Source organism: Mus pahari, chromosome 16 (assembly GCF_900095145.1).
Source record: "Mus pahari chromosome 16, PAHARI_EIJ_v1.1, whole genome shotgun sequence".
Lineage (NCBI taxonomy): Eukaryota > Metazoa > Chordata > Mammalia > Rodentia > Muridae > Mus > Mus pahari.
The window spans coordinates 1,528,000-1,553,639 of NC_034605.1; the positions used below are offsets into that span (position 1 = coordinate 1,528,000).

Genomic DNA, 25,640 nt, shown 5'->3' on the forward strand with positions numbered 1-25,640 from the left:
TCTCTCTCTCTCTCTCTCTCTCCTCTCTCTCCTCTCTCTCTCTCTTCCCTCCCTCCCCCAACCACAAACACTTTTATTTGTTCTAAGATTTTAAAATACTTAAAAATATCTAATTACATTTATTTGTGTATATGTGCATATGCACTGCCTTTGTTAGCATGGGTCTATGCACGTGTGTGTGTGTGTGTGTGTGTGTGTGTGTGTGTGTGTACATGTGTGCAAATGCATATATGTATATGCAGCAGAAGTCGGAAGACAACTCTCAGGAGTCATTTCTCTTCTTACATCCTGTGGTCCCAAAGGATCAAACTCGGGTTTTCAGCTTTGGCATCAAGTCAGATTTAATCAGTGTACCCTATAGAATATATTTCACGGATGCGGGGCAACAGTGGTGCACACCTTTAATCTCAGCCCTTGCAAGGCAGAGGCAGGCTGGTCTGCAGAGTCAGTTTCAGGACAGCCAAGGAGAGATACACAGAGAACCCTTATTTCAGAAGAACAAAATGAAAACACAACAACAATAAAAAGAGTACACTTCACTGACGGTGTGGCCCTGTAAACCTTTTATCCCCCACCAAAATACCATGCGTGTTTTGAGACTGATGGCATCCCATTTCTATCTTTTAACTCCACATGCCTCTCTCTACTCCATATATACTCCAATTAGAATTGCAAGTGTATACAGTTTAGGGGAGTGGCTGGCTCCTCTTTCTCCGCCTTCCCTCTCCTGATTCTTAAGTACCTCTATGTTCTGAGATGAAGCAGTAGTGAGTTAATCTGCCCTAAATTCTTTGGCAGGTGTGCACATTCCTTGCTACCAACCCTCACATTTTGGATTTACGAACGAAAGGCATATATATGTGTGTGTGTGTGTGTGTGTGTGTGTGTGTGTATATATATATATATATATCCTTTTATTTTAATGTCTTAAACAGCACAATGGCTGGACACTTCCAAACCTCCCCGAGGCTAACACACTCCCCTCTGATATTCCTGAGTTATTACTTACTAAAACCTATCTTCCATCTAGGCCACTGGGACCCAAGCTTACAGACCTTGTGGGCCATGACTTCCAACCCTACATCTTGGCAGTGTCTATCTCTCTCTGTTCTACACTCCTCAGGCCAAATAAGGCCGGTGTGTATGTGTGTGTGTGTGTGTCTTTCATTCTAAATCCAAAACATTGGAGTGGGTATCAAAGAGCACACTCACCAGGAATGTATCTGTACTGGATAACCAGACTTTTCAGGGAACATCTGTCTACTTAGAGTAATGCAGGAAGTCCCCCCATGTAGGAAATGCTCTGGCCTGTGGAGAGGTGGAAAGAATTCACCCATCTTCCCCACAGGCAGCATCGCTTTGTTAATGAAAAGTATTAAGAGTATTGTCAAGGTTTTTTTTTTTTCCTGACTCTGAAATCTGTCTTGGCTCCTTGCCAAGAATTGGAGATCAAAAAGGACCATCAGGTGACCTAGAGTGACCCACCTTGCCCAGGGGCTAAAGCATGAGGAGTCAGCTTTTAGACACAGCATGGCCATGTGAACCCTTCAGTGTGCATGTACCTGTGTCCTTGTGTTTCAGGGTGAGCTACCCTGTCCCCTTCTCGTAATGGGCTCTCACTTAAAGTTGTTTATTGAATGACATCTCCCCCACCGCCACCACAGGGACCGAATGAAGCTTCTATTCCTTGCTTTTGTAGGGCTTCAGTGACCAGGAGGACTTTTGGGCACAGTGGCATTGCCGTGCACACCTGGTATGCATGCCCAGCATTGATCAAGTCCATTTGGGCGATGGCGATTAGCCAGCATCAGTTCTATCTGGACAGAAAGCAGAGTAAGGTAAGCCACCAGACCTTCCACCAGGCAGCCAACTGGGCCTCAAGGCAGCAGTGTAGGGATGGAAGTAGATGGGTAGAGGAGGAGGAGGGGCTGTGTCCTTGACTTGAGACCTATCTGGGTAAGTAAGGGCTTGCCTCTTGGGGCTGCAGGTAGGAGGGTCATCAGAAAGTCTTTAAGAGGCCACACTGGGTGCTACCCAGCAGGGTACAACCCAGCCACCACCAGAGATGCTCAAGCCTCAGGTACAGACCCTAGGAATTCTGAACATACTTTCGGGGCCTCTGGAGGCTCCCTTAGTAAGCGCTCACACCCTTGCCGATATTTAAACAGTGGTATATTGTTTTCTTTGGAGTGAGAGTGCAGGTAACCATGCCCACCACGCAGACAGGACTTACCGCTCAGGGAAATTGCTGTGAAAAGCCCTCCAGGCTTTCCCAACTGCCAACTCTGTTTTTAAAATGTAAAGTTGGAAAAGTGAAAAGGAAAACAAAACAGAAGCAGCACCAGCTCCGACTCCCTCCTCCGGTAGACCTGGAGCCTGGGGGCCTTGGGAACCTGCCATCTCTGCACCCAGGAGGTTCACCCACCCCCCAGCCTGACCGGCCAGCTGCATTCTCTGGTGGGTGGGAGAACCGCACACTTTGGGTTCACACAGGGCTTACAGCAACACGCCAACCCTCTCTTTTCCCACCTGGCTTCCCTTCCTTCTTTTCCAGGGACCCCACAGGCCACTCCCATTCAGGGGATCTCCGAAGGGGCCCTGATGTGGAGATGGCTGTAAGCCTGCATTAGGATTCTACAGGCTTCAGGTCATGGGAACACCAGGCAAGATCAGCCTTGGCCCCTCTGGTGGCTCCCAGCAGCCATAGAAGTTGCCTCCCCCTGTTCCCAGGAGGCAGGTGGCAGTTAGTGCATCGGGATGACTGGACTGGTACCCTCTTGGCTCTTTCTTCCTTTACTGAGGGGTTTCTTTTTCCTCTGGAGAGAAAGCAGGAATTGAAAGTAAGATAAGTTGCAACTAGTAAAAGGAAACTGGCAGAAATGCCTCTCCCACCCCCTGCCCAGTTCACTTCCAAATCGTGGCCTGTCCCCGTCACAGCCACCATCTGCTTTGTAAAGTATTGGGTTTTGTTTTGTTTTGTTTTGTTTTGTTTTGTTTTGTTTGTCTTTCTGACCCCTTTATTTAGTCACTTTTGGGGTGACCGAGTCTGGAGGTGTGTGTGGTGTTCTTGTGGCTGGAAATCATGAGCGTATCCTACACTCGTCTATTGGCGACGGGCCTTGGCACCAGCCTTTGAAGCTTGGTTAGATCAAAAGAGACAGGGCCACAGGGGTTTGACTCATGGTAGACGTTGAGCCGGTGGGTGGGGATTGGTGCCTTGCTCGCTCTCTGGTAGACAGCAATAGAGGTCAATACCCACGAACATGGGTGGGTCATAACAGTCGGAAGGTGGAATGTTTCTCCTGAGTTCCCACTGGCAGTGACTCTGGAGGGTAGAATCCTCTCCCACCCCCATAGTCTCATACCATAGTTTGCAATGGAGACAGGGAGTAGCCTATGTCACCCACAGGATAGTGCAGTGTCAGCGGCTGGCTTGGGGTCCTCTTCCCCATGCTGCTGGGTTGTTTTGGCTTTTTGGTTTTTTTCAGTTTCCTGAGTGTCTCAAGTAGTCTATTCTTGGGGTTCTTTACCAAAAAAAAAAAAAAACAAAAAGCCCATGAGAAGTCTTGTTTAGTAGACTTCCAGATAGCCACAACAGATACAGTAAGGGAAACCCAGGAAGAAATGATCACCAATCCTTTTTAAACAGGAAGCATTATTTAAGAGACAAGCCAAGGGCTGGAGAGACAGCTCAGTGGTTAAGAACACTGGCCGCTCTTCCAGATCGGGGTTCAGTTCCCAGCACCTACATGGCACGTCATAACTTCCCCTGACTCCAGTTCCAGGGATTCTGACAACCTCTCACAGACGTATATGTGGGTAATACACGGATGTACATAAAATAAAAATAAATTATGAGAGAGAGAGAGAGAGAGAGAACCATAAGAGGTGGCCCAAACCTATAATTCTAGCTCTTGAGAGGCAAAGACAAGGAGACTGCTTCTTCAGGGCTAGCCTAATCTATATAGAAAGTTCTAGACTAGCTAAGGTTATTTACTTAGTGAGATGCTACCTCAAAAAAAAAAAAAAAAAAAAAGACCAAAGGCCAAAAGAAGCGTGAGGAAGCTCTCAGCTGTCCTTTTCTGTTTACTCTGAAGGACAAGTAGCCGAAGTCCCAGAGGAATAGAATTTTTACCAAGGAATCTTTACATGGCCACAAGAGCCTTAGCTATGTATCAAGCAAGAAACATTTGTTTTCTTGTGGTTCTAGGAACCTAAGGCGTCATTGCTAAGCAAGTTCTCTACCACTGAACTTTGTTCTTAGCCCTTCATGTCATTTAGGAGTCAAGTCTTGAACCTTACAGACAGGTGAGGACCAAGCCCCTCTGTTTGGACCTCAGATGACTAGCTAGCTCTGTGACCTGGGTAGGTGTCTTATCACACATGTTTTTGCTTTCCCTAATTAGAGAACAGAAAAGGAACTTCCTGACCCAGATTAGTAGTCAGTGAAATGACATGATGTTTATGAAATTGCTTTAGGAAATAGTTTTTACTTTAAGAAAAACTTAAATCGTGTGTTTTATTAACATCATGATTAAGCTAACCCATTCCCTTGTCTAATGCTGCATCAAGTTTAAACTTTCTGAGAAGCCACACATTAAATCAGAGATGGTGAAACACTCGGTAGGAATTACATTGTGCCATGGTTCATTTCTGGGATGTCATGTGGCCCATCTTTGGTGGGCACCATGGACTCTGTGAGTGAGTGTCAGCAGGTCTGCGATGGGAAGCTTCAGATATTTCTGGACAGCCAGTGTGGGCTGGCATCCTGGCGAGGCTTGACATTCTACTGTATGGGGCCATGCCAACCATTCCTTTCTCTGAAGGGCTCCCAGAGGAGTTCAGGCCTCCCAAGTGATGTTTATCAAACCCAGAGAAACAAGTACTGTCTAGTGGTTTGAGTCAGCAGGAGCAGTAGCCAAGTACACAGCTCATGGATCTCCTCCCCAACACCAGCTTACCCTTCTTCAGAGGCATTATGCAAATCATTTTTGAAAGCCTCCCCTCTCTCTCCCTGTCTGCTCTCTCCACATTTCTTCCTTTCCCTTCCCTTCTGCTTCCTCTTCTTCCTTCGGCTCCCCAAACATGTACAAGAAGGGAACACTCTCCTGTCAATGGCAGAGTGGAGGAAGCTGGCTCTGCAGACATGAACTGTAATTGATCATTTATATCTGCTGACACTAAAGATGAGAGATGCTGTCAAAAGGACCCCATGACCTTTGCATCCTGGAGCCAAAGAGTGTCTTCAGGGGAAAGAGACTTCAGGGGAAAGTCTTTGAAAGCTCACATTGTTCAGAGGAACTGATGGATGCTTTTCCTCTGACCTCAGAGCGGTGCGCTCTGGAGTTAATGTGCAGACATCTTTCCTCCTTAATCTTTTTTTTTTTTTTCTTCGTTCTTCATCCAATCTGTCATTTATTCCTTCAAAAATAAACAGCATGATAGAATGAATTAGGGCTTAGTCATTATGATTGGGTCATTATGATAGGCCCATTCCAGAAAATTCTTAAAGTTACCAGAATCTAGACTATACTAGAAAAAGACGATCTGTTACTGCTTCTGTATTTTGGTTTTCTGCCAGTGACGTTGATACGTAAGGGAGCAGGGTGGACGGGGGAGTGGGGAGGTGGGAAGGGAGCTCATCTGAGGATTTCCATATCATTAATGGGATCCTTAAAATGTCAAGTAAAGCCATCAATCTAACCTCATTCATAAAGTTACATCCAGATTCTGATTTATATCCCATTCCTATTGCAATGGTCTTGATACAGAGGATCTGGCGTGGTCCTCATCCCAGCTCTGTGATGTGGGCTTGAAGATCCCCACGGTATAAACAGGCATCCGAGGATCAGAGAGGTCAAGGGTCAGAGTCTACCCGCCAGTGACCGACCAGGAGGAGCTCCTGGGCCCTTACCACTATGCTACACGGGTTGGATGAGATGCTGCTCTGTAGTTGTTCAAGTGTGAGCTGCTTCTGTGAAAACACAGATCTCAGTGACGAACAGAAAGAAAGGAAGTAATGGACTGGGCTCGCTCCGCTGGCCTGACGGATAAAGCACAGCCAGATGGGTGCGGTAGATGCGTAGAGTGCACGTGAAATAGAAAGCCCTTCCTGCTTCCTGCTACAGCCAAAAGGCTGCCAAGCCTGGCCGCCGGGTTTGTTTATGAACAAGGGGGCCCTAACCTGAGGAAGTTGACCAGATTCTAAATGTAAGGCAGAGGACGCCAAAGTCAAAGCACCAATGAGGGAGAAGGAGGGGAGGAGGAAGGCAGTGCACGTCGGGTGAGCAGCTCGAGAGCAAAAGTCCAGCGGTGGCTTCTGACCGGAAGTCACTGTCTTCCATCAGGATAGGCAACAACAGGCCAGAGGAAGGGCAAGACCCGAAGGGCCCCGATAGCCTCTGGGGGACAAATAACAGCCCCCAAACAAAAGAGGAAGCCTGTGAATCAGGAAGAGGGGACAGAGGTGTGCAGGCGTCACCAAGGCTGTCACAAGCTGTCTGGAGCCTTGTGGGTGTGGAAAGGCCCGCCCTCAGGCAGCCCCACCACAGAGAGCCAGGGAGTGCTTGGATTATAATTTGTAGTGGTTTTCCTGATGTGTATTGCTATCAAAAAGACATTGGTCTCTAAGGCAACAGCAACAAATTGCAAAATGTCAAATAATGTCTATAGAAAGGAAATACAGGGCCGGGCATGGTGGCGCAGGCCTTTAATCCCAGCACTCGGGAGGCAGAGGCAGGCGGATTTCTGTGAGTTCGAGGCCAGCTTGGTCTACAAAGTTAGTTCCAGGACAGCCAGGGCTATACAGAGAAACCCTGTCTCGAAAAACCAAAAAAAAAAAAAAAAAAAAAAAAAATTAATTCCCCATTTAAAAAACGCCCAATAAATAAATGGCCTTCCTGGGGGGGGGGGGGGGAAATCACTTTTAGAGATGAAATTGTAAACTGAAAACAAAATGGTTTGTGGGCTCTCTTCATCAGCTATGACTATTAGCCCAGCAGGGTCAGTTGACCTGCACACAACATGGAATGGAATTTGAATTGCAATATGAAGACTTTAGACTCTTCATAGATTTAATCAATGAAAATTGAAACAAATCTGTGACAATGCTTTTAGCAGGACCTGAGTATTCCAGAGGTTTCTGTCTTGTGTATATGAACTTTACAGATGTAAGATGCTAGTATCCTACCATTTAAACTTTCCCTGGTCACATGGGTAATAACTGAAGATGTTGAATAACTTCTAAATTTTTTATTTTATGAATTTGTTTCACATACTTCATCTGCCATTCATAAAGCTAGGAATTCATTTTCTCCTCCTTGCTTAAGCACAAAATAAGTTTAGTCACAACTGTGTGTGTATATGTGCATGCATGTGTGTGTGTGCATGTTGCTAGGGGTTGAGCCTAGGATCTTGTACACACTAACAAAGTGCTCTACCATGAGCTGTACTTCTTCATTCTACCTTTTATGTTGAGAATAGTTGTCTCACTAAGTCACCCGAACTGGCTTTGAACTTGTTCTGTGGCCCAGTCAGACTGTAAATTTATAATTTCCCTGCCTCCGCTCCCCCTGGTAACTAGGATTACTGGCCTGACACAATTTTTCATTTGTTGCTCTGTCAAGCAGAAAAGAAAGGAGAGGAAGGGGAAGGAATTAGAGGGAGGGGAGAGGATGTTGTGCACAGAGATTGTCTCCTTGGCTCCAGCGCATCCCTCTGTAGTAGATGGTAACTTCCCTGGCTTGTATTTAGGAATGATAAGGCTCAATGAGATTAACTGCCTTTCCCAGAGTATAGACTACAAAGACCACACTCTTCCCACTATGCTCCGTAGCCCGCGCTATCCTGGGCTGTGAATTCCAGTTTGTGTAGCTTACGAGCCACCTGGATTCAGGCTCACAAGTAGGCAAGTGCTTTCTGTTCCTTCCATAACCTGTTCACCTTCCCTTTCCAGTCCAAGATCCATGCGGCACGAAGTTTGAGCGAGATCGCCATCGACCTGACGGAAACAGGGACACTGAAGACCTCAAAGCTGGCCAACATGGGGAGCAAGGGGAAGATCATCAGCGGGAGCAGTGGGAGCCTGCTGTCCTCAGGTAGGGCCTGCGCCTGAGACACCTTCCCCAGGGAGGTGGGGACACCACGCACAGGAGGCCACTGGGTGTGCTGTCCGGAAGCTGGCTTTAGTCGTCAGACCAAAGTGTGAAGCCAAACGTGGGTCTAAGACAAATTTCCCAAGGTATCCAAAGTGGCAAAGGGAGATGCGTGTGACTTCAGCAAGGCACGAATTGCCAGAGTCTCGAAGGGCACTCATGGGGCTTTTTAGAATGCTGACTGATGTAATCATTAACTATCATCCTGAGTCAACTCCAAAGGCAGAGAGTAGGGTTTGCCTGTGTTCCCTTAAGAGTGAGGCTATCCTGGTCATGGACATTCTGTTTCCAAGGAGACATCTGGGGCTTTACAGGGTAAATGAGTAAATGAGACTTGCTGTCACAAAGGAATGGCCCTTGTCACCACCTGGTTTTACTCCCCAATTCTTGTACCTTCCCCTAACACAAGATTGCTCTCTGTGACAGTCCTAGCTGTCCTGGAACTCACTTTGAAAGACCAGGACAGCCTCCAACTCATAGAGATCCACCTGTCTCTGCCTCCCGAGTGCTGGGCTCAGAGGCGTGTGCCACCACGCCCAGCTCTCTGCCATCTGTGTGCATCAGGCAGGTCATTTTGGCATTAAAGATTAGGAGGTCCAGGTCAAATTTATCTTGGCTTCAAGAGTGGAGATCAAGGAAGCAGTTCATTGGTAGAGCACTTGCTTAGCACACACAAGGATCTGGCTTCAACCCCCAGCCTCCAAATCAGTCAGAGTGGGGAATGCTGCTCTTTGCTTAAATGACAAGACAGGCCTGGGTTTATATGAGGTCAGAGGGAGAAAGACAGGATGTTTTGTAAGCCAAATGCGACTGGCTGATGCCTCTTCCAAAGCTGTCTGTTTAAACCCTGTTGAATTTAGGTGGCTGTTCTAGTCTGATTTCTAAAGTGCTAAACTGTGCTAAAACATTATGACCAAAAGCAACAAGGAGAAAAAGGAGGGTTTGTTTCCTCTTACACTTCCAGTTATCCATTCATCACTGAGGGGAGTCAGAGTGAGAACCCAAGGCAGGAACTGAAACAGAGACCACAGAAGAACTCAGCTTACTATTCTGTTGTCCCAGGCTGGCGTTCAATGAGCTTCCTTATGCAGCCCAGGCCCACCTGCCTAAGGATGGTACCATCTACAGTGCAGGGAGCCCTCCCACATCAATCATCAGTCAAGATAAACCCACACAGACATGACCCCAGGCTGATCTGATCCGGGCAGTCTTTGGACGAGGGCAGATGACTCTGGGCTGTGTCAAGTTGACAGTTAAGCTAATGAGGATGGGAGCCATGTCACCTTTCCCCTCTGAGCGAGGAAATGAAGAAGCCTTAAACTCCTGTCCTTTTCCAGGGCTAGAGCTAGATACAGTGACTACAAACAACTGTAACAACAGAAAAGGGAAAGACAAAAGAGGAAGATGAGCTAACCCAAGTTAACTTCTGGGCTGGTGTTGCCCATTCATGGTCAGAAGTTGAAGCTGAGAGGAGCTAAAGGCAGGAGAACTCACTCTAGCCTGGAGTGAGACATGGGTTTGCCATAGAGCAGACAGATCGGGTTTCCATGTTGGACAGCCTACCACCCAGTGATATGTTCACACGCTTGCAAGCTTTAGAATATGACATGTTGCATATTGTTTGTTCTAAAGAAACTGTTAAAATTAGATAGGCTTCAGGTTCTCAAGAACCAGATCTGTCTCTGCCAGACCTCCATGACATTGACTCTGCACCTGCCTGAAATTCTTCAAAGCTGTTTCATATAAAAGGTGTGCCAGGTGGCCACTGCTTCTGAGGTTTAGAGGTTTGCAAGGAAGACTGTAAAAAACCTAAGGGTCTATCTGGAGTTACAGCCCCCCCCCCCCATGGCCTCCCACTGAATGGGCAAAGCAGAACTAAAGGGAACACTGTGTCCTTTAGACACAGCATGCAGTGAGTTCCCTCGTTCCTGTTAAGCCCAGTCTGAGGAAAAAGCCTGGACCTATATCCTACCTGCCTCCTATGTAGGTACAGGGAATCCAGCCTTGCTCCACCCCAGACTCTTCCAGCTGAGGGTCAGAGGATATAATATGATACAGCCTTGGCGCTCATCTCACAAGATGCTGTAAATCTTCATGAGCCCAAATATCAGTTTCTATTTCTACCAAGTTCCCAGGTCACTCTGCTGCTGGTGGTCCTGGGACTGTGTTCTGGCAGACACTCTTCTTGCCAAAAAGAGATTAAAGTAGGCATGTGGCTCAAGATAATAAAAGCCAGGTTTCTCCACTTTGAGCCTATGACCTGGTCCATCTTTCTGGGACCCCCATACCTCTGAGGCAAGCAAGCTCAAAGGGCACCAAGACATGCCTATCAGAAGCTGTAGACGAAGTCCCTAAAGTGAGACTGACCCCCACCTAACCACTAGGAATCTGAGCATCTTTGAAGCCAGAATACAATCCGTTTCTATTCTGCCATCAGACTGGCATTAATCATCAATCCAGTGGGCTAAGAGATAAGAGTCACAAGAAAATCTTACCGCCAGATCCATGCCTACATGTAATGTTTGAGCATCTTTCTCTCAAGATGGTGAAGTGACTTTCAAATGTTATAGTGGGGCCCGGGTGAGGTGTTTAGAAACCCGACAGGAGCCTCGAGGCCACGTGCAGGTTGTACCCGTCAGTAGCTTCTGTCCACTCAGCCCTTCTGAGATTGCTAAGCAAGAACAACTGTGGAAGGAAGAGAAAGTCCCATGAGGAGACCAAGGAACTTGTCAACCTCTACCATGCCATACAAGTTTGAGCCTGAAAATTGTCTGTGAATGCCAGTTGAGGCTCTTAGGGAATGCCCCACGCCCACCCTCATGACTTAGGAAAACAGCGGGGACAATGGAGGGAGGAACCTGAACAGGACGTTTGCCATTAGTGAACAAAGGGAATTTCTAGAGTCCACCGTGGTCCTCCCTCCCACAGAGCCTGCTGCCTGCTGCCAGTTGTGAGTGCTTGCTCTGGGAGGAGGCAGCCTCCATCTAGGGAAAGCCATTGGCACCCCTGCCTATGATGGACCGGGTTCTTGTTCCCAGTATGGAGAAATTTAAGCTGCTGGTCTAAAATTGGGGCAGCTGCCTAGTCTTTCTGTCCGCTTGCTTGTAACATGTTCTCATACGCTTGCTGTCACAGGACAGCTCCGTCTTTTTATTAACACTTGCCTGACCTTCCATGCTAGGAACATTCACTCATGAACAGGACAGCCCAGCCTCCCATTGCACAAACTCTTTTTCCTCCTTCCCTCTTTATTAAGCTGTTTCTAGTAAATGCATCTTAGAAGCATATTGAGAACTTAGCCAGCACCAGTTCATTGTCCAGCACCCAGTGGCCACTAGTAAAGTTGTTGATAGATGGTGTAGCATAGCAGTAAGGCCTGTGTCATGTGTTAAGAGTCTCCTTTCTGGGAATTGCCAACACATCTTCCCTCAGAGGTAGAATCAATACTACATTGATCGTTAGGAATGGCATTGATCGGTAGGAATGGCATCCAAGCATCTTTAAACCAGACAGTGCATCTCTATCCTGCTGTCAAGTTGACCTTCTTTGTCACACTGGTGTTAGACCTTCTGAGGTCACTTGCATCGGCCCCTCAACCTTTGTTGCTTCTATTCATTTCTCCCGACACATCCCAGTAGTGCAACATCATGCATAACGGAACTGCATAACAATGCTGTTGTATTTCCATAATGTAAACATTTACTTTAACTCCTAAGAGATGTTCTGCTTTGATTTTGATCATAGCTTGGGAAACAACCCCCTCTATCACCACCCCCCAGGAACTGCCAAAGGAGCCAGTGCTGCCAGGGTTTGTTTATGCTGGACCATAGAACCTTGAGTGCTGCGAAAACTCCTTCTGTTGAATGGATGTTTCTGAACTCGATTATGCAGGGCTGGCCTTAGCCAAAACTGGGGAGGGGGTTAGTGTACACAGCCTTTAAAAAACGTAAGAGTGCCTCTCTGAAAAGGGTTTGAGTGTTGTCTGTTGATGCAAAATGGAGATAAAATGGTTCTAAGCTATTAGCAGCTTTAAAGGAAGTTGTTTCTATTTACGGGTGTAGAACTACCTTTAAAGTCACTAAGAAGTCCAGTTCTTGGTTTCTGAGGCCTCTAGTGCCAAAGAAATGAAGGAATGCCATTACTGAATATTCCAAAAACCAGAAGCTCATCCACCTGGACAGCCTGAGTAGGACAGAGAGGTGGGGACTAGCATTTCCAAATGAAAAGGGCACATGGTTCTGCATTGACTAAGCTTGGCCTGCGGCAAGACATTTCACATAGGAGCTCCCATGAGAAGACTGACAGAGTTATGTCCTGCCTAAGTCAGAGCACAGGCCTATGTTGGGCAAAACCTACATGTATAGGGGTTCAGGAAATCTGCTAACCGACCTCTCAAAAGGGAGGAAATAAGCAGAGACATTTAGTCACAGTGGCCTGGAAAGGCCTGGACATTTCCTCCCCATGTGGAGATGGCTTTGGCCATGGAGGTCTGGTCACTTAGGCTTTAAGTAACAAATTGTTAGGATGCTCAGATTCAGTTTGAGAGATCAAGTGTAAATGCAAGCCACCCAGCTGAGCTGTTTTAGAGCATGTTCCTTCTCTCTCCATTCCTTCTCTCTCCGCCAGCCCAGCTTCTCTTCCTATGCGAGCTAGGTTACAGCTCAGTGGGCAGTCCATTTGCCCATAGCCCCTAATCTAATCCCCAGCTCCATCAGAAAAGAAAGGAAAGCAGAAGATCCAAGTCATTTGCAGGATCTTCAAAGGGTTTATTTCTTCTCTCCCTTCCCCCATTACTTGAAGTGTCAGAGGGAAGGGGTTGTGGAGGAGGCTTAACAAAACTCGGACAACTGTCCTTGTTGTTGTAGCTGAAGACAGTCGACTTCCATAGCTTCCCTGGAAGTGAATCTAAGACTCAGGTCAGTATTGTTTTAAGGATCTGTCCTCATGGGGTAGTCAGGATTTCAGGGAGAGCTTGGGGGCTGCCAGAGATGTGATTCTGCTCTCAGGTTATTTAAAACAAATGGCACAAACCACCCACTTAGAAAACACCCGGAGTTCTGTAGGGCCCCATGACTTGCTGAATTAACCACCCAAACCAAAACCAATTGTGTGTGTGTGTGTGTGTGTGTGTGTGAGAGAGAGAGAGAGAGAGAGAGAGAGAGAGAGAGAGAGAGAGAGAGATGAATTATGAGTTTGGCTGAGTTTGAAGGCAGCTGAGTCGTCTTGGCTGTGTGGTTAATTTGGTGGCAGCCAAGTCTCCATCCATTTGATCAAGCAGGAACATGAAGACTATGGTGATGGATCTGTGGTTTTAGAAAGTAAAGCCACACCCAAACCTGCATTCGGCCATAATTCCGTGGCTCTGACACTTTTCATTCTAGGGAAAACATGTTGTGTTCAACCCTGACCCCAGCTTTCCCTGGGGTGGGTCCACCTTCTTTACTCAACAGTTCCCACATTCTCCTCCTCTGAATGCAACCGCTTCCTCCTATTGTGAGGATGCTTATTAATAACTCGTGTAAAAATGACGATGCCAGTTATCTGACATCTCTCCCCACGAGAGGTGATGTAGGCGCCTACCAGCTGTGCGCTTGGAGCTGTACCCAGCCCCCCACCGCACGACTGCACTGGCATAAACCGTGCAGTGACTCTGGTTTCGTGGTCTTCCTTTCATGCATGTCTTCTCTTTATATATCACCAAGAAGAAGTCCGTCCTCTTCCTAGATCTCTCTCTGGCTGTTCAGAGTTTTCTATTGGCTATGTGGTGCCTCTCCTTTTAGGTCCAAGATAAACTGCATTCCAGAGGCCTTAAATTTGGTCATAACCTCAGCTCTGCTGTTGGGTACAACCTCTCAGGCATTGCCAAAGAGGTTGTTTATGCTGGACTGTGAAACTGGGCAGGCTGCAAAGGCGCTGTCTGCAGAATGGATGTTTCTGGACTCATCTGAGCAGGTCTGGCCTGGGTTGAAAAGGAGAGGAAAATGGAAGGTGGTCTCTTCTGCTTCTATTTGGTGGAGGGCAGAGGTAACAAACTCACTCCTGTGGTAACCTTGTACCCTCGGGTGATGCTAGGATAGTTGTATGTACCTGTGAAAGAGAACTAAGACTGACACTGTAACAACTTCGGTGGTAAGGTTTTAACATCAGAAGAGAGATCTCCCTGCCGTCTCCCAGACGGATCAGTATTTCTACTTAGCCAAGCTCTGTGTCAACTTCCTCATCTTTGCTGAGAGCACAGAATAAACATCATAGAGATTTGCAGTTAATCTCCAAACCTCCATATTACAATAGAGCAAGAACCCTGGAACAGCAGGATCAGCTAGCTCCCTGGGTTCCTGAGCCAAGGAATGGTGCGCCTATGCCTTACCCACAAGTAATGGTTTCAGTTAGATAATTTATCAGATGCTGTTAATGTTTAAACACAGATTGTCTCTCTGTTTACCTCCTTCCCTTCTTCTTAGCATGGAGTGCCCTCTTCAAGTGACATTTGTGTTCTTCCCTTTTGGCAAAAAGTGCCACTTAATCTCCCCCCAAGAGCAAGCCACCCCGAATACTCCCAGACGCCCCCAAAAGGTGCCTGCTTTTCAAAGAACTCCCACTTCACTACTTTCCAGACTAATGATTCCATTTGTAAAGTCTTCCAGGCTGATGAAAAGTTCTCCAAGCATGCGTCGTTCATGTTGGGAATCACATTGAACTTGCAGAGATGGCCCCTGGAGATGGCACACTGATCCTGCCATCTGCAACGTGGCATTATACCACAGGGTCTCTAGGATGTCTCTGATGTGAGGAATTCATCCTTGAGAACCTCTCTGGGAAATAAATCTCTCTTTGTCATAAAAGGGAGTCTAACCCCTCTCTCCATATTTACTCCTGGGTATCTGCCAAGCCTCCCCCTCACAGCTTCTACAGATCTGTTGGGACTTGGCTGTCTTCTTTGCCTGTCTTAACTTTTCATTTTCCCCTTGAAGGCCAAACAGGCAGTCATTTCCTTCCCTCGATTTTACAGACAACAGATTTCTTTCTCGCTGGGGGTGGGGGGGTGGGGATGGGGGATATTACTATTTGTGTTATATTTCCCTTTCTTCCAAAGAGGAAAGCTCCCCTTCCACCTTCTGGATTGGGGGCGGGGGGGGGGGTAGGGGGTCTGCTCATCTGCATCTGTCTGTGAAAACAGATGCACAGGTCTCTGTGACTCCTCAGCAGGATGCAAACTCATATCCGGTGCTGACTGGCTTGGGATCTTTGGAATGACTGCAACAAATTCTCCATCACAGCTGAGTGAGGAGATCCTTCCATATGGTCACAGAGAGAAAGCTTCTGTTTGCTCTGTGGCCCCTCCACATGTGGTCTCTTCACATACAGCTGCCACCAGCCCGGTCTAGATCCCCGAGCTGGAAAATGGAAAATCGATCCCAAATCCACAGTAATATCTGTGATGTCATCTAACTTCCCCTGAAGATCCCCAAATGCCCACTGAAAATGACTTTCTTTGCCTAGCCATGTTTGGATAATAATCATCTTCCTGGGGCTGGGAATGTAGCTCACTTGGTAGAATCCTTATCTGGCATACTTAAAGCCCCAAATTCAATCTCAGCACCACATAAATGAAGCGTGCTCATATTCACCTCTTTAATGCCAGAACTCAGTAAGAAAAGGCAGGAAAATTAGGGTCAAACTCATACATATGGAGGTCAAGGTCAGCCTGAGCTAGAGACCTTGTCTCCAAAAACACACCTACAAACAGTGTCTTCTTGGTGATCAGCTCTTCCTCCCGCTGGTGACCTAGTTCAGTACAATCCTTTGGGTTAGGGGTGTAGTGTGATCGTGGACTCTAGTCTAGCATCCAAGTAGAGATCTCCCTAACTCAGGAAAGGGTTTCTGGAGAACTCAGCTGATGATAGGTTTTCCTGGCTGTCAATCAGAGGGAGGCTCAACCTCCTCAATGAAGTGATCATCCAGAAACCAAGCCAGTCCCCTAGCTGGCCCCTGTGTGGTGCCTTTGGGCAACCGTTGTGCCCTCCATCCTCATTGATTTGCTTGTCTCCGATTCCTCCAGTGGGCAGAGCTGAGGGCTGAGACTATGTCTCCCCCATATCACTTTGCACATGGAAGGGACCCCAAAAGCCTCTGTTGTCGCACCTGGAGCTCTGAAGACCGCCACCGGCTTCCTCCCCATTGGCCTTCTCTTGCGTTTTGAGATCAGGGTGTGTGGTGTGTGGACCTGCCGGGAAGGAAGATGCTAGCATATGCAACCCACAGGGTGTTGCCTTGACACCAGAGCAGTGAGACAGAATGTTCCCCCTCTCACCGAGTTTCCATTCAGAGGACTAAGCATGCCACACAGAGCAGAGCTTGAGCCCCACCTCTGCCTCCATGTGCCAGCCACCATGACCTCTGCAGTGAGAATAGAGGTGACGCTTCTCTGAGGACTCAATGAATCGTATGTAGCGTGTAAGAAGTCCCTGCTGAGTTCTATTAAACAAACAAACAAACAAACAAAACCACTTTTCCCCTTCTTCTCGCAAACTTCCTAGACTGACAGGGCCAGCCACACCAGCCACCACTCCTTATTTTCTTGCCTGTCCACTCAGGGTTCTTCCTTTTTTTCCAACATGAATCATCCTGAAATGGAGATGCCAACCCTCTAGTAAAAGCCAGGAAAGATTTCTAAGACTAGTATTCACGTGGCATTTAGCATGTTCTAAGTTATCTTCTAGCATCTTCCAAACGTTATCCTGCTTCATTCTCCCAGTGTTTGTAGGGCCCTGTTTTCGTTGCCCAGTTCACAGGAAACAGAGACCTAGGAAAGTTCTAGAACCCACCACCTCCCATCCCAGATCCACTCAGAAGCTAAGCTGAAATATACACACAGCCCCAATAACCCCAGACCCCCAGACTGCAGGCTCCTGCTTTAGGAGGGCACTATACCAGTTTGTTCCTTTTCTGTACATCTGAGTACCACTTAGTACCCTCTCCAAAACGATATTCATGTATTATCTATCAGTTACCTTTCAGAAATATTCATCTCACCTGCTTTTCACTGGCTCCTACACCAACCCGCTATCCCTTCTGTCCCTTCCGTCCCTTCTGTCCCTTCCAGACCCTTCCTGGGCAGCCCCTGGCTACTGTTTTTTTTTCCATGTATCAATTTTGAAATTTTACTCTTCCAGGTACAGTAGAGATGACCCATCTATCTTCTTATTTCATCTTACAGACAGCTCCAGTTTAAGACTATTTAGTATTCAGGATCAGGAAGAGATGCACCCTTTAGGCTCTTGTTGGTAATTAGACATCCATTCCCACCTCCCCGCCCTCACCCCTCCACCCATGCCTGCCTCTGCCAGGGGTCAGAGTTGGGAGAGTGTTTGTCATTCCTAGGGGTTTGGGTATTGAAGGAAGGACACCGTACTGGCTATAACATTCCTTTGGTAAAACTTGAAGAAATGAAGGCTAATGGCTGAGAAGGAATGGCCTGAGTTGGTTGTTTATTGGGTAATCAGTGTTTCAAGTTTGGAGACATTTTAGAAGGTGGTCACTTTCTAGGTAGGACCAGGATGCTTCTCAAGAAGGTGAAATGCCAAAGCCTTGCATTGTTCAATAGTAGATATAGGATGACAACCCCACTGTCTTTCTCCATCACTGTCCTTTTCAAGGATGGCAGATTTATGTGGTTTTGCCAGTTGTACGGGATTCATATATGACCCTGAAGGGCTCTTGCATGTGCAATAATGTATGGTTCAAACAATTGGTAGACAAATTATAGTGCCAGACTTCCCCAAGGCCAAATACAGACCATGGAATTATGTTTGTCAGCTGGGTGTGGTCCTGCAGCCCTTTAATCCCAGCACAGAAGTAGAGGCAAGCGATCACTGAGAGTTCAAGGCCAGCCTGGTCTACATAGTGAGACCCTGTCTACAAACAAACAAACCAACCCAGATGGACAGGGTAAAGTATCATTTATTTGTGTCTTGAACTTATAGTTGGAGAAATTCCCATTGGGCTAAGTTTCTAATTCTGTTTTTGCTATTGAAGTGGCCAATGCAGAGAGCATCTCTATCTTTTGATTTCAGCCAGTTTTGCTGGCTTCCTTTCTTTAACCCTTTTAGAAGGCAAGTGTCTCCTTCAGGGACCCCCTAGGGATCACTTGTGAGGATGCTCAGCCTCACAGAGAACTGTGGGCCTCTTCTTTGGATGTTCTTTAAGAGGCTCTCAGTGGACTTGTCCCAAGGCACTTGACCATCTCTTCTCTGGGTAGCCATGCATCCTTAGCTACTGGTCACAGCCCGCAGGCTTAGAACATGCAAGCTCTTAGAGAAGCCATCAGATTGCTTGCCTCAAATTAGTTGATTACCCTTCAACACAAAAGGCAGTGGGATTTCTTTTCAAATGCAACAGGTTTTTTCCCCCCAAGACAGGGTTTTGCTTACCCCTGACCATCCTGGAACCCCCTCTGTAAACCTTGCTGGCCTCAAACTCAGATTCACCTGCCTCTCCCTCCCAAGTGTTAAAGGCGTTGCACCACAATTGGCAAAGGTACCAGGTTTATGTGGAGCTGCCTTGAGTTTGTGAAATATGGGATGGAGACCCACAACCCACTAAGTATTCCAGCCACACTCCCAACTCTATCTGCAATAGCCCCTGAGGCAGATCTGCAGTCTTGGTGCTTAGGAAACCTGGTTTGAAAATACTGCCTGTTATTGCTTCTTTCTGTAGCTGGAGCTCTGGACTCCTCACTCTTCTAAATCACTGGGGTGAAGTTCTTATCTTTGACTGGTACCTCATTAAGAAGGAACAGTTCATTTCAATGATTTCTCTGATTCTACACCACTAAGGTAAATCAAACCATACGTGAAGGATTTGCCTAGCCCAGGCACAGTGCTAAGTATTGTATGTGCCTTATCTCATTCATCCTTTACTACCAAGATTGGAGAGCACATGCCTTTTTCAAGAACCACCCATCTAATGAATGGCTTAGACTATCAAATCCAGATGTTTCTCATCTACCAGGATGTCCAGTTACCATTAAAACGGAATCCCGTGTGTCCAGGATAGCCTGGTTCAGTTACTTACTTGCAGAAGTATAACCTAGTTCCAGGCTCTGTATTCTTCTTGAAGGAATTTCCAGACTCCCAGGGTGCAGTGGAGCCAGCTAGCATTTGGGGTGCCAGTTATACACAGGCAGACTCAGGAACTATCAAGCCTGCCAAGGCTCTCTATCCCATTGAATGTGGGTTGATGTTTAAGTTATTTATTAGAAATAATAATTTAGGTAGCCGTAATGAGCCCCACCACTCAAGGCCAAATCTTTACTAATCCTATAACAGCAGACCAATCATCCACAAATTGTATGTTTGCTTCCTAAAATTTAATGCTGTGGTGAGTTTTGCTGTTCCCAAATATCTAGGGCTCTTAGATTTGACTCAATAAATCACCCTTTCCTATTGAGACGTTAGGCAGGGGTAAAGGGGATACAATGAATTTTTCACTCATGCTAGAAATTCCTTAATCTTTTTGAACTCAAGTTTTCCCCAGGCCTGTTTTTAAAATCGGACTTCCTTCCAGTATTATTTTACATCCTTATTAATTTTTTAGATGACAGAGCAGAGAATGCCTTATTAAATTTTCCTATCTTCAAATGGGATTGGAGATGGGTACTAAGAGACCCAATTAAGAGTCATAATGATTTTTTCAGGTTGCATTAGATGGACATAGCCCAGAGAGGTTTAGAGCTGATAAGCACATGGTAGTGAACTTAGGGATGTGAAAAAAGTTAACCAACGGCAAACAAGGGCTCCTGCAATAAGATCCAGTGGTGTGATGCTTGAGAAAGGCACATCTGGACTGAGTCTATGAGGACCATGAGGTAATGGCGTCTCAGCAAGGATCAAGCATTTGCTGAGTTTGCTATTGAATTTGGACACCTGCAACTAAAGCATGTCAGAAACTCAGGAAAGAGTTACAGCATGATCCTAAACTTGGCAGGTAGCTTCCATAACGGAGTGATATACAAGCAGTAGATTATTACTCTTTATTTTCTTTCTTTTTTTTTCACTAAGATGAGATACAATTTAATTATAGCACCCAAGTATACAACTGACAATATTTATTTGTTCCTGGGAAAGCATGAAGATGGTTTGTTCTTACAGTGAGAGATGTCTTCGATTTCAAGCTCAAATGGGCCAGAAAAGGGAGAGAACGTAGCCTAAGTCAGAGTCACATTGTACTTAGACACTGAGACGTCTTCATTACCAGGATCTTGGGGATCTGGGAGAGTGGAAATCAAGGGAATACGGGCTTCCTGATCAGAGACCTTGAAGAATAGGGCGGTATGCTTAGCGGTATTTGGGTCTAGCAGAGCTGTTCAATGCAAAGACACAGAAGTCTGCATGCTGAGACATCTTCTTTACAATTGAGATAGCCTCCAATCCATTGCCTGGTCATGAAAATACAGGAAATCAGGAAACACAGTTCCTGACCCGCACCCCACCACCACCACAAAGTCCTTTGGGAATTTTTATTAGGATTGCTTTTTCTTATATTGTTTAATTCATGGCAAATTGGCATCTTTATAACAATAACATCTGCATCCAGGTCTACACTAGTCACCTCTATTTAGTTATATCTCTAGTTGATTCCAGCAAGGTATTATACTTTTCATAGTAGGATGCTCAACTTTACCTACTCTAACCTAATTCCTTGAAGTGGCTTCCGGTAGGCCAGGCTGGTTTTGAACTTGCATTCCTCCTGCCTTGGCATCTTGAGAAACAGAAGTTATAGCCATAGATCCAGCTCTCTAGGGATGTGAGAGCTGGTGGTGGTAAAGTCTGAGCCCCTTGGACGCATAGTAGGTGCTATCTGTTGGTTCCTAATGGTTCAGCTAGTATGAATGAGAGAAGGAATGCAGCCATCAGCCTGGCTGCGTCTAGGCCAGCCATCAGTATACCTTCTATAACCCATCAATGTAGGAAGGGCTACTAACAAGAAACCTGCTCCAGGAGCCGCACACTGCAGCCTAGAAATTAATCTTTTGGTCTAAGCTAAATTTCTCCAGTTGGTATCTTCAACTTATTTTCCTTTTTTTTTTTTTTTTTTTTGGTTCACAAGGTTGCCTCCTAAAAAGTTTGCATATCTAGAAGCCTGCTGTTTGACTCATGCAGACATGTTAGCCAGGAGAGCAAGGAAAGTACATATAAGTCTCTTGAAAAGTATGCATCACTCTATATTATATTCTTTCCATTAGGAGAAAATGTTTCTCAGCATATAGCACTCAGATAAAATAGAACAAAATTCTAGTTAGTATGTGTGTTCATGTATGTTATATTATTATTATATTACCTGTAATATGTAATTATTATTATACCTGTCTATATTTTCAAATATTTTACAAAGAACAGATATTATCTATGCAATAAGCAAAAATCAGCATCTTTCAGTAGACAAGAGAAAATTTAAATCATGTATTGAAATTTCTAATATTAACTTAAACTTACTAATATTAACTTAAACTTTACTTTCCCCCTTCCTTTGTAAAACGTATGAAAATTGGCTGGTGTGACATGTCTTAAGACAATCAAAAATGACAGTGCTCTTGTTTGGGAGAGTCCACTCCCCTGCCAGTCTTTTGCGAAGCTATCCATTCCACATGGTATTTGAATTCACTCCTCGTGCTTGGAACACTGCACACCTGTCTCATTTCACGCTCCTTGATTCCCGGGGTAAATCCCATATCTGAGTTGTGAGCTCCGGTGGAATTCATTAGTGGTCCAGATGTGTGTCCCCTGTGAGCCGCCTAGTAACCCCCGCTGTTTATCAACAGGTTCTCAGGAATCAGATAGCTCTCAGTCGGCCAAGAAAGACATGTTGGCTGCCTTGAAATCCAGGCAGGAAGCTCTGGAGGAGACGCTGCGCCAGAGGCTGGAGGAACTGAAGAGATTGTGTCTCCGGGAAGCTGTAAGCAATTAAGTCTGTGTTGTTTGTCGAGTCATACGTCTTCACTATGGACAAAAGACAGGGTGGAGACTACAGACTGACTTTCAGGAAAACATGTATTCTCTCTCCCCAGTGCTGGAAACACCCACCCCTCTGTGATATCCTTTGTTAGAAACAAGGTATTGAGGAAACACCACACCAGTTAAAACAGTCTCTACCGAATCTTACATGACACATACACCCTGAAGCTAAATGACAAGTCCCTCTAACAGTCTCCAAACCATGTGTGCATGGCATACCACACAGGACATGTCCTCACAGGACACTACCTCCTTCTATATAAAGTCCTACCTTGTCTTGCTTCCCAGAAGTTTCTGCCTATTCATGGCTGGGAAAGCTTTTGCTTCTGAGTTTGTCATTGGTTTGTCGTTGGATACAATGTAGCAGCACTGAATGGCTGCGAAAACTTTTGTTTCTTCTGAGTTTGTCATTGGATACAATGTAGCAGCACTGCAGGCCAACAAAAACACCAGGGTGGCACCTGAAATGCACAGTAATCCCTTAAACCTGCAGGTCCGCTGTTTGTTTAGATCTTTCTTTTTGAAATGGAATCTTTGCCTAGTTTGTGGTGGTGGTTGCTGCTGCTGCTGGTGGTGATGGTTTGTGGGCTTGTTGTTGCTGGTTTTGTTTCTGCACCATTGGGGACTGAACCTATGGCCTCATACATGCCAGGCTAGTGTTCTTCCACTGAGCTATATACCCAGCAGAGCAATTCTTGTAAGTTTGATGTAAAACAGTGTTGCATCGGTCTGGAGAGACGGCTCACTTTGCCTGTGTGAGGACCAGAGGTGAATCCCAAGAACCTAGATAAAAGCCTGTCAGAGTAGAACACGCCTACCATCTCTCTGAGGAGATGGGAGGGAGGGAGCAGCTAGCATACTCAGAGGCAAGCAACAAAAGGGACCTTGTCTCAAACAAGGCAGAAGAAGAAAGCTGATACCCAAGGGTTGTCCTGTGGCCTCATGTACTGCCACAGTATACCCCACCTCCCACACACACCACTCCAACAGACAACGTATCCTTCAGCCTGTTTCAGTGCTAGTCCCAATAGCACTATATATGTAGAGACTCCCTCAATCCACATTGACATTTATTAAAATGTCCATTCTTCCCTTGTAGACTAAAGTGCTCGTAGACTTCATTTCTTAGTGTAACACATACAGTCATGTGCATGTGTGTGTTGTGTGTACAAACACACATGTGCATGTGCTTCACACGCCTACAGTGTTGCTCTCCTGGGAGTGGTTGTGCTCCACAGACCCTGACCCAAAGCTCTGTGGGTAAACAGTTCTGGATGGGAAGCGTGGAGAGTGCCCCTAACTAAATCCAGGAGGGACACCCCCTCCCCCACATAATAATGCTTTGCAGCAGGAAGAGCGAACCAGTGGGCCTGAGAGTGAGATCACATTACATTTCAACTTGGCTTAATTATGTCTGGATTGATTTAAACCGGAGCTTGCTCAAGGCAGAACCACATTAGCACAAATCCATTGCAAATCAGGAGAGCTGGGGGCCTGGCTGGGGGGAGGGGTATGTGTGCTATGCGATACTGTAAATATTAGCAGCGTTTTTTATAAAGACTATGCTTGAAGAAGTGGGGAAAAAAAGTGGGTCCTTGGTGTCTGCCTCTCATAAATTTGTAAAGCCTTGTTTTGCGTTTAATAAAAGAAGTCCCTAAACCAAGCAAAGACCACACATTACAGCACATAAGGAGCATGTCAAGGCGAGGCCAGCATGCACCATAAAAGCTTCACAAAGGCAATGTAAAGGAAACAAAAGCTCCCACTTCCTCTGACTTTGAGAACAGAAAATATAACTTAGGTAGAAACAACCCAAAAGTCAGCCCCTTGCCCGCGAGTGTTAACTTCCAGCAGCGTCTCCTGACATGAGTGAGATAAAGGGACCCAGTAGCCTCCCTGCTAATTCCCAGCTCACAGATCCTCCAGACTCAAGTCACAAGAAACACTGTTTGACCCCTTGGGAAGAGAGCAGCCTTGAGAGGCAGAGTGGGAACCATGGGTGTTCCACAGCAAGAGGGCCCACTGCCGTGCATTCAATTACATCTCCACCATGGGGCTCTGGTGAAGTCGGGTTTATAACTGGAGAATCAAGACCTTGGCCTGGGGACTTTCAAGCAGTAGCCTCGTTTTCAAAATATAAACTGAAACCACCAACTCTTGGGAGTTACGAATCCATGGCACTGTTAACAACCTCTTCTGCCATGTCTCAGAAAGGAAGTCCTGACAGTGTGCTGTTTATACATATATTAAAATAACAATCTTAACAGGCTGTTGTCTGTAGAAGGCCTAAGAGGGAAGCAGATAGGAAGTCAAAGATTAAGCAAGTGTCTCAGAGACACTTGTGAATCTTTTTTTAAGAGAGAATATTCCAGAATATCAAACAGTGGGATATCCTGCTCTAAAATTCTAAAATGCTTACATAAAGAATAAAAGATCCATTGAGCCACTTCCAGTGATATAAACACAGAGGAGAAGAGGCCCAGGATGCGGGGTTGGGGGGTCGGTGCTTGTGCACACACATACCACATAGACACACACATACCATACAGATATACATAGACCACATAGACACACATAGACCACACAGGCACACATAGACACAAACAAACACACACACCCATGTAGTCTGCCTGCCACGACAAGAAGGGCTTTCAGGGGTCCTTCCTGTGACCTGACTTTGCCTGCTATGGGCACTCAGACCTGGGCTGCCCGACATGAAAGCTGTCTATGTGGAGCTTTAAGAGGACACTTCTGAGCTTGTCCTCCCCACAGACATCCAATGTCTGTGTAGCATCTGTAGTGATTTGGGGTCAGAAAGCCAGAACTGGCGTCTGCCCAGATGTGCCTGCCAAATGCACAGAGTGGGGTCCCCAGCCTCTCTGGTGCCTCTCTGCAGTCTCAGAGAGACTTCTTGCAGTCTTGCCTGGCTTCCATAGTCTTGGTCAGCTGCAGACTTAAACCGATCCTCATTCATGCAGGCAGGGCCTTCTAATGCTGAGACATTCCTCAGATGGTCTGCGCTGGCCCAGAGTCACTGTGCAATCTGCACTCTGCTTGCTGTCATGGTGCCCTTAACACTTAGATTCCCAGAGCCCCAGATGCACACACACCAGAATTTCTGTGTGTGTGTGTGTGTGTGCATCTCCTCTGTTAATGTTTAGTTTTTACTTAAACTCTCACACAGAAGTTAGTGTCTTTTTTTTTTTTTTTTAAGACAAAGTCTCACTATGTAGTCATGGCTGGCCTTGAATTCATGGCCTTGGTGAGTATTGGCTTGCAATAGCACACCTATTTGTCTTTGAGGTCAGCCTTCTGCTGTTGAATGCAGAACTGGAGCTCAATGATGATCAGTCTCTTCTAGGCAATGCAGCTCCCTGGCCTTTGACATCCAGATAACACTCCCCATAGGAAAACTCATTTGAGAAAAAACATACAAGCAAGCAACAACAACAACAACAAACATTTAAGTTTCCAA

At 46.2% G+C, this 25,640-nt stretch overlaps 1 protein-coding gene across 4 annotated transcripts in view; it reads left to right on the plus strand.

The window, feature by feature from the left end:
* The window catches only part of Frmd4a (FERM domain containing 4A), a 307,939-nt gene that overhangs the window by 258,600 nt on the left and 23,699 nt on the right, over positions 1-25,640 (plus strand). For all 4 annotated transcript variants that reach the window (XM_021215326.2, XM_029547334.1, XM_021215327.2 and 1 more), the window contains exons 13-15: positions 1,700-1,838; positions 7,955-8,096; positions 21,973-22,106. In XM_021215326.2, the coding sequence (XP_021070985.1) occupies positions 1,700-1,838; positions 7,955-8,096; positions 21,973-22,106 (415 nt within the window). The remainder of the gene's footprint in view (positions 1-1,699; positions 1,839-7,954; positions 8,097-21,972; positions 22,107-25,640) is intronic.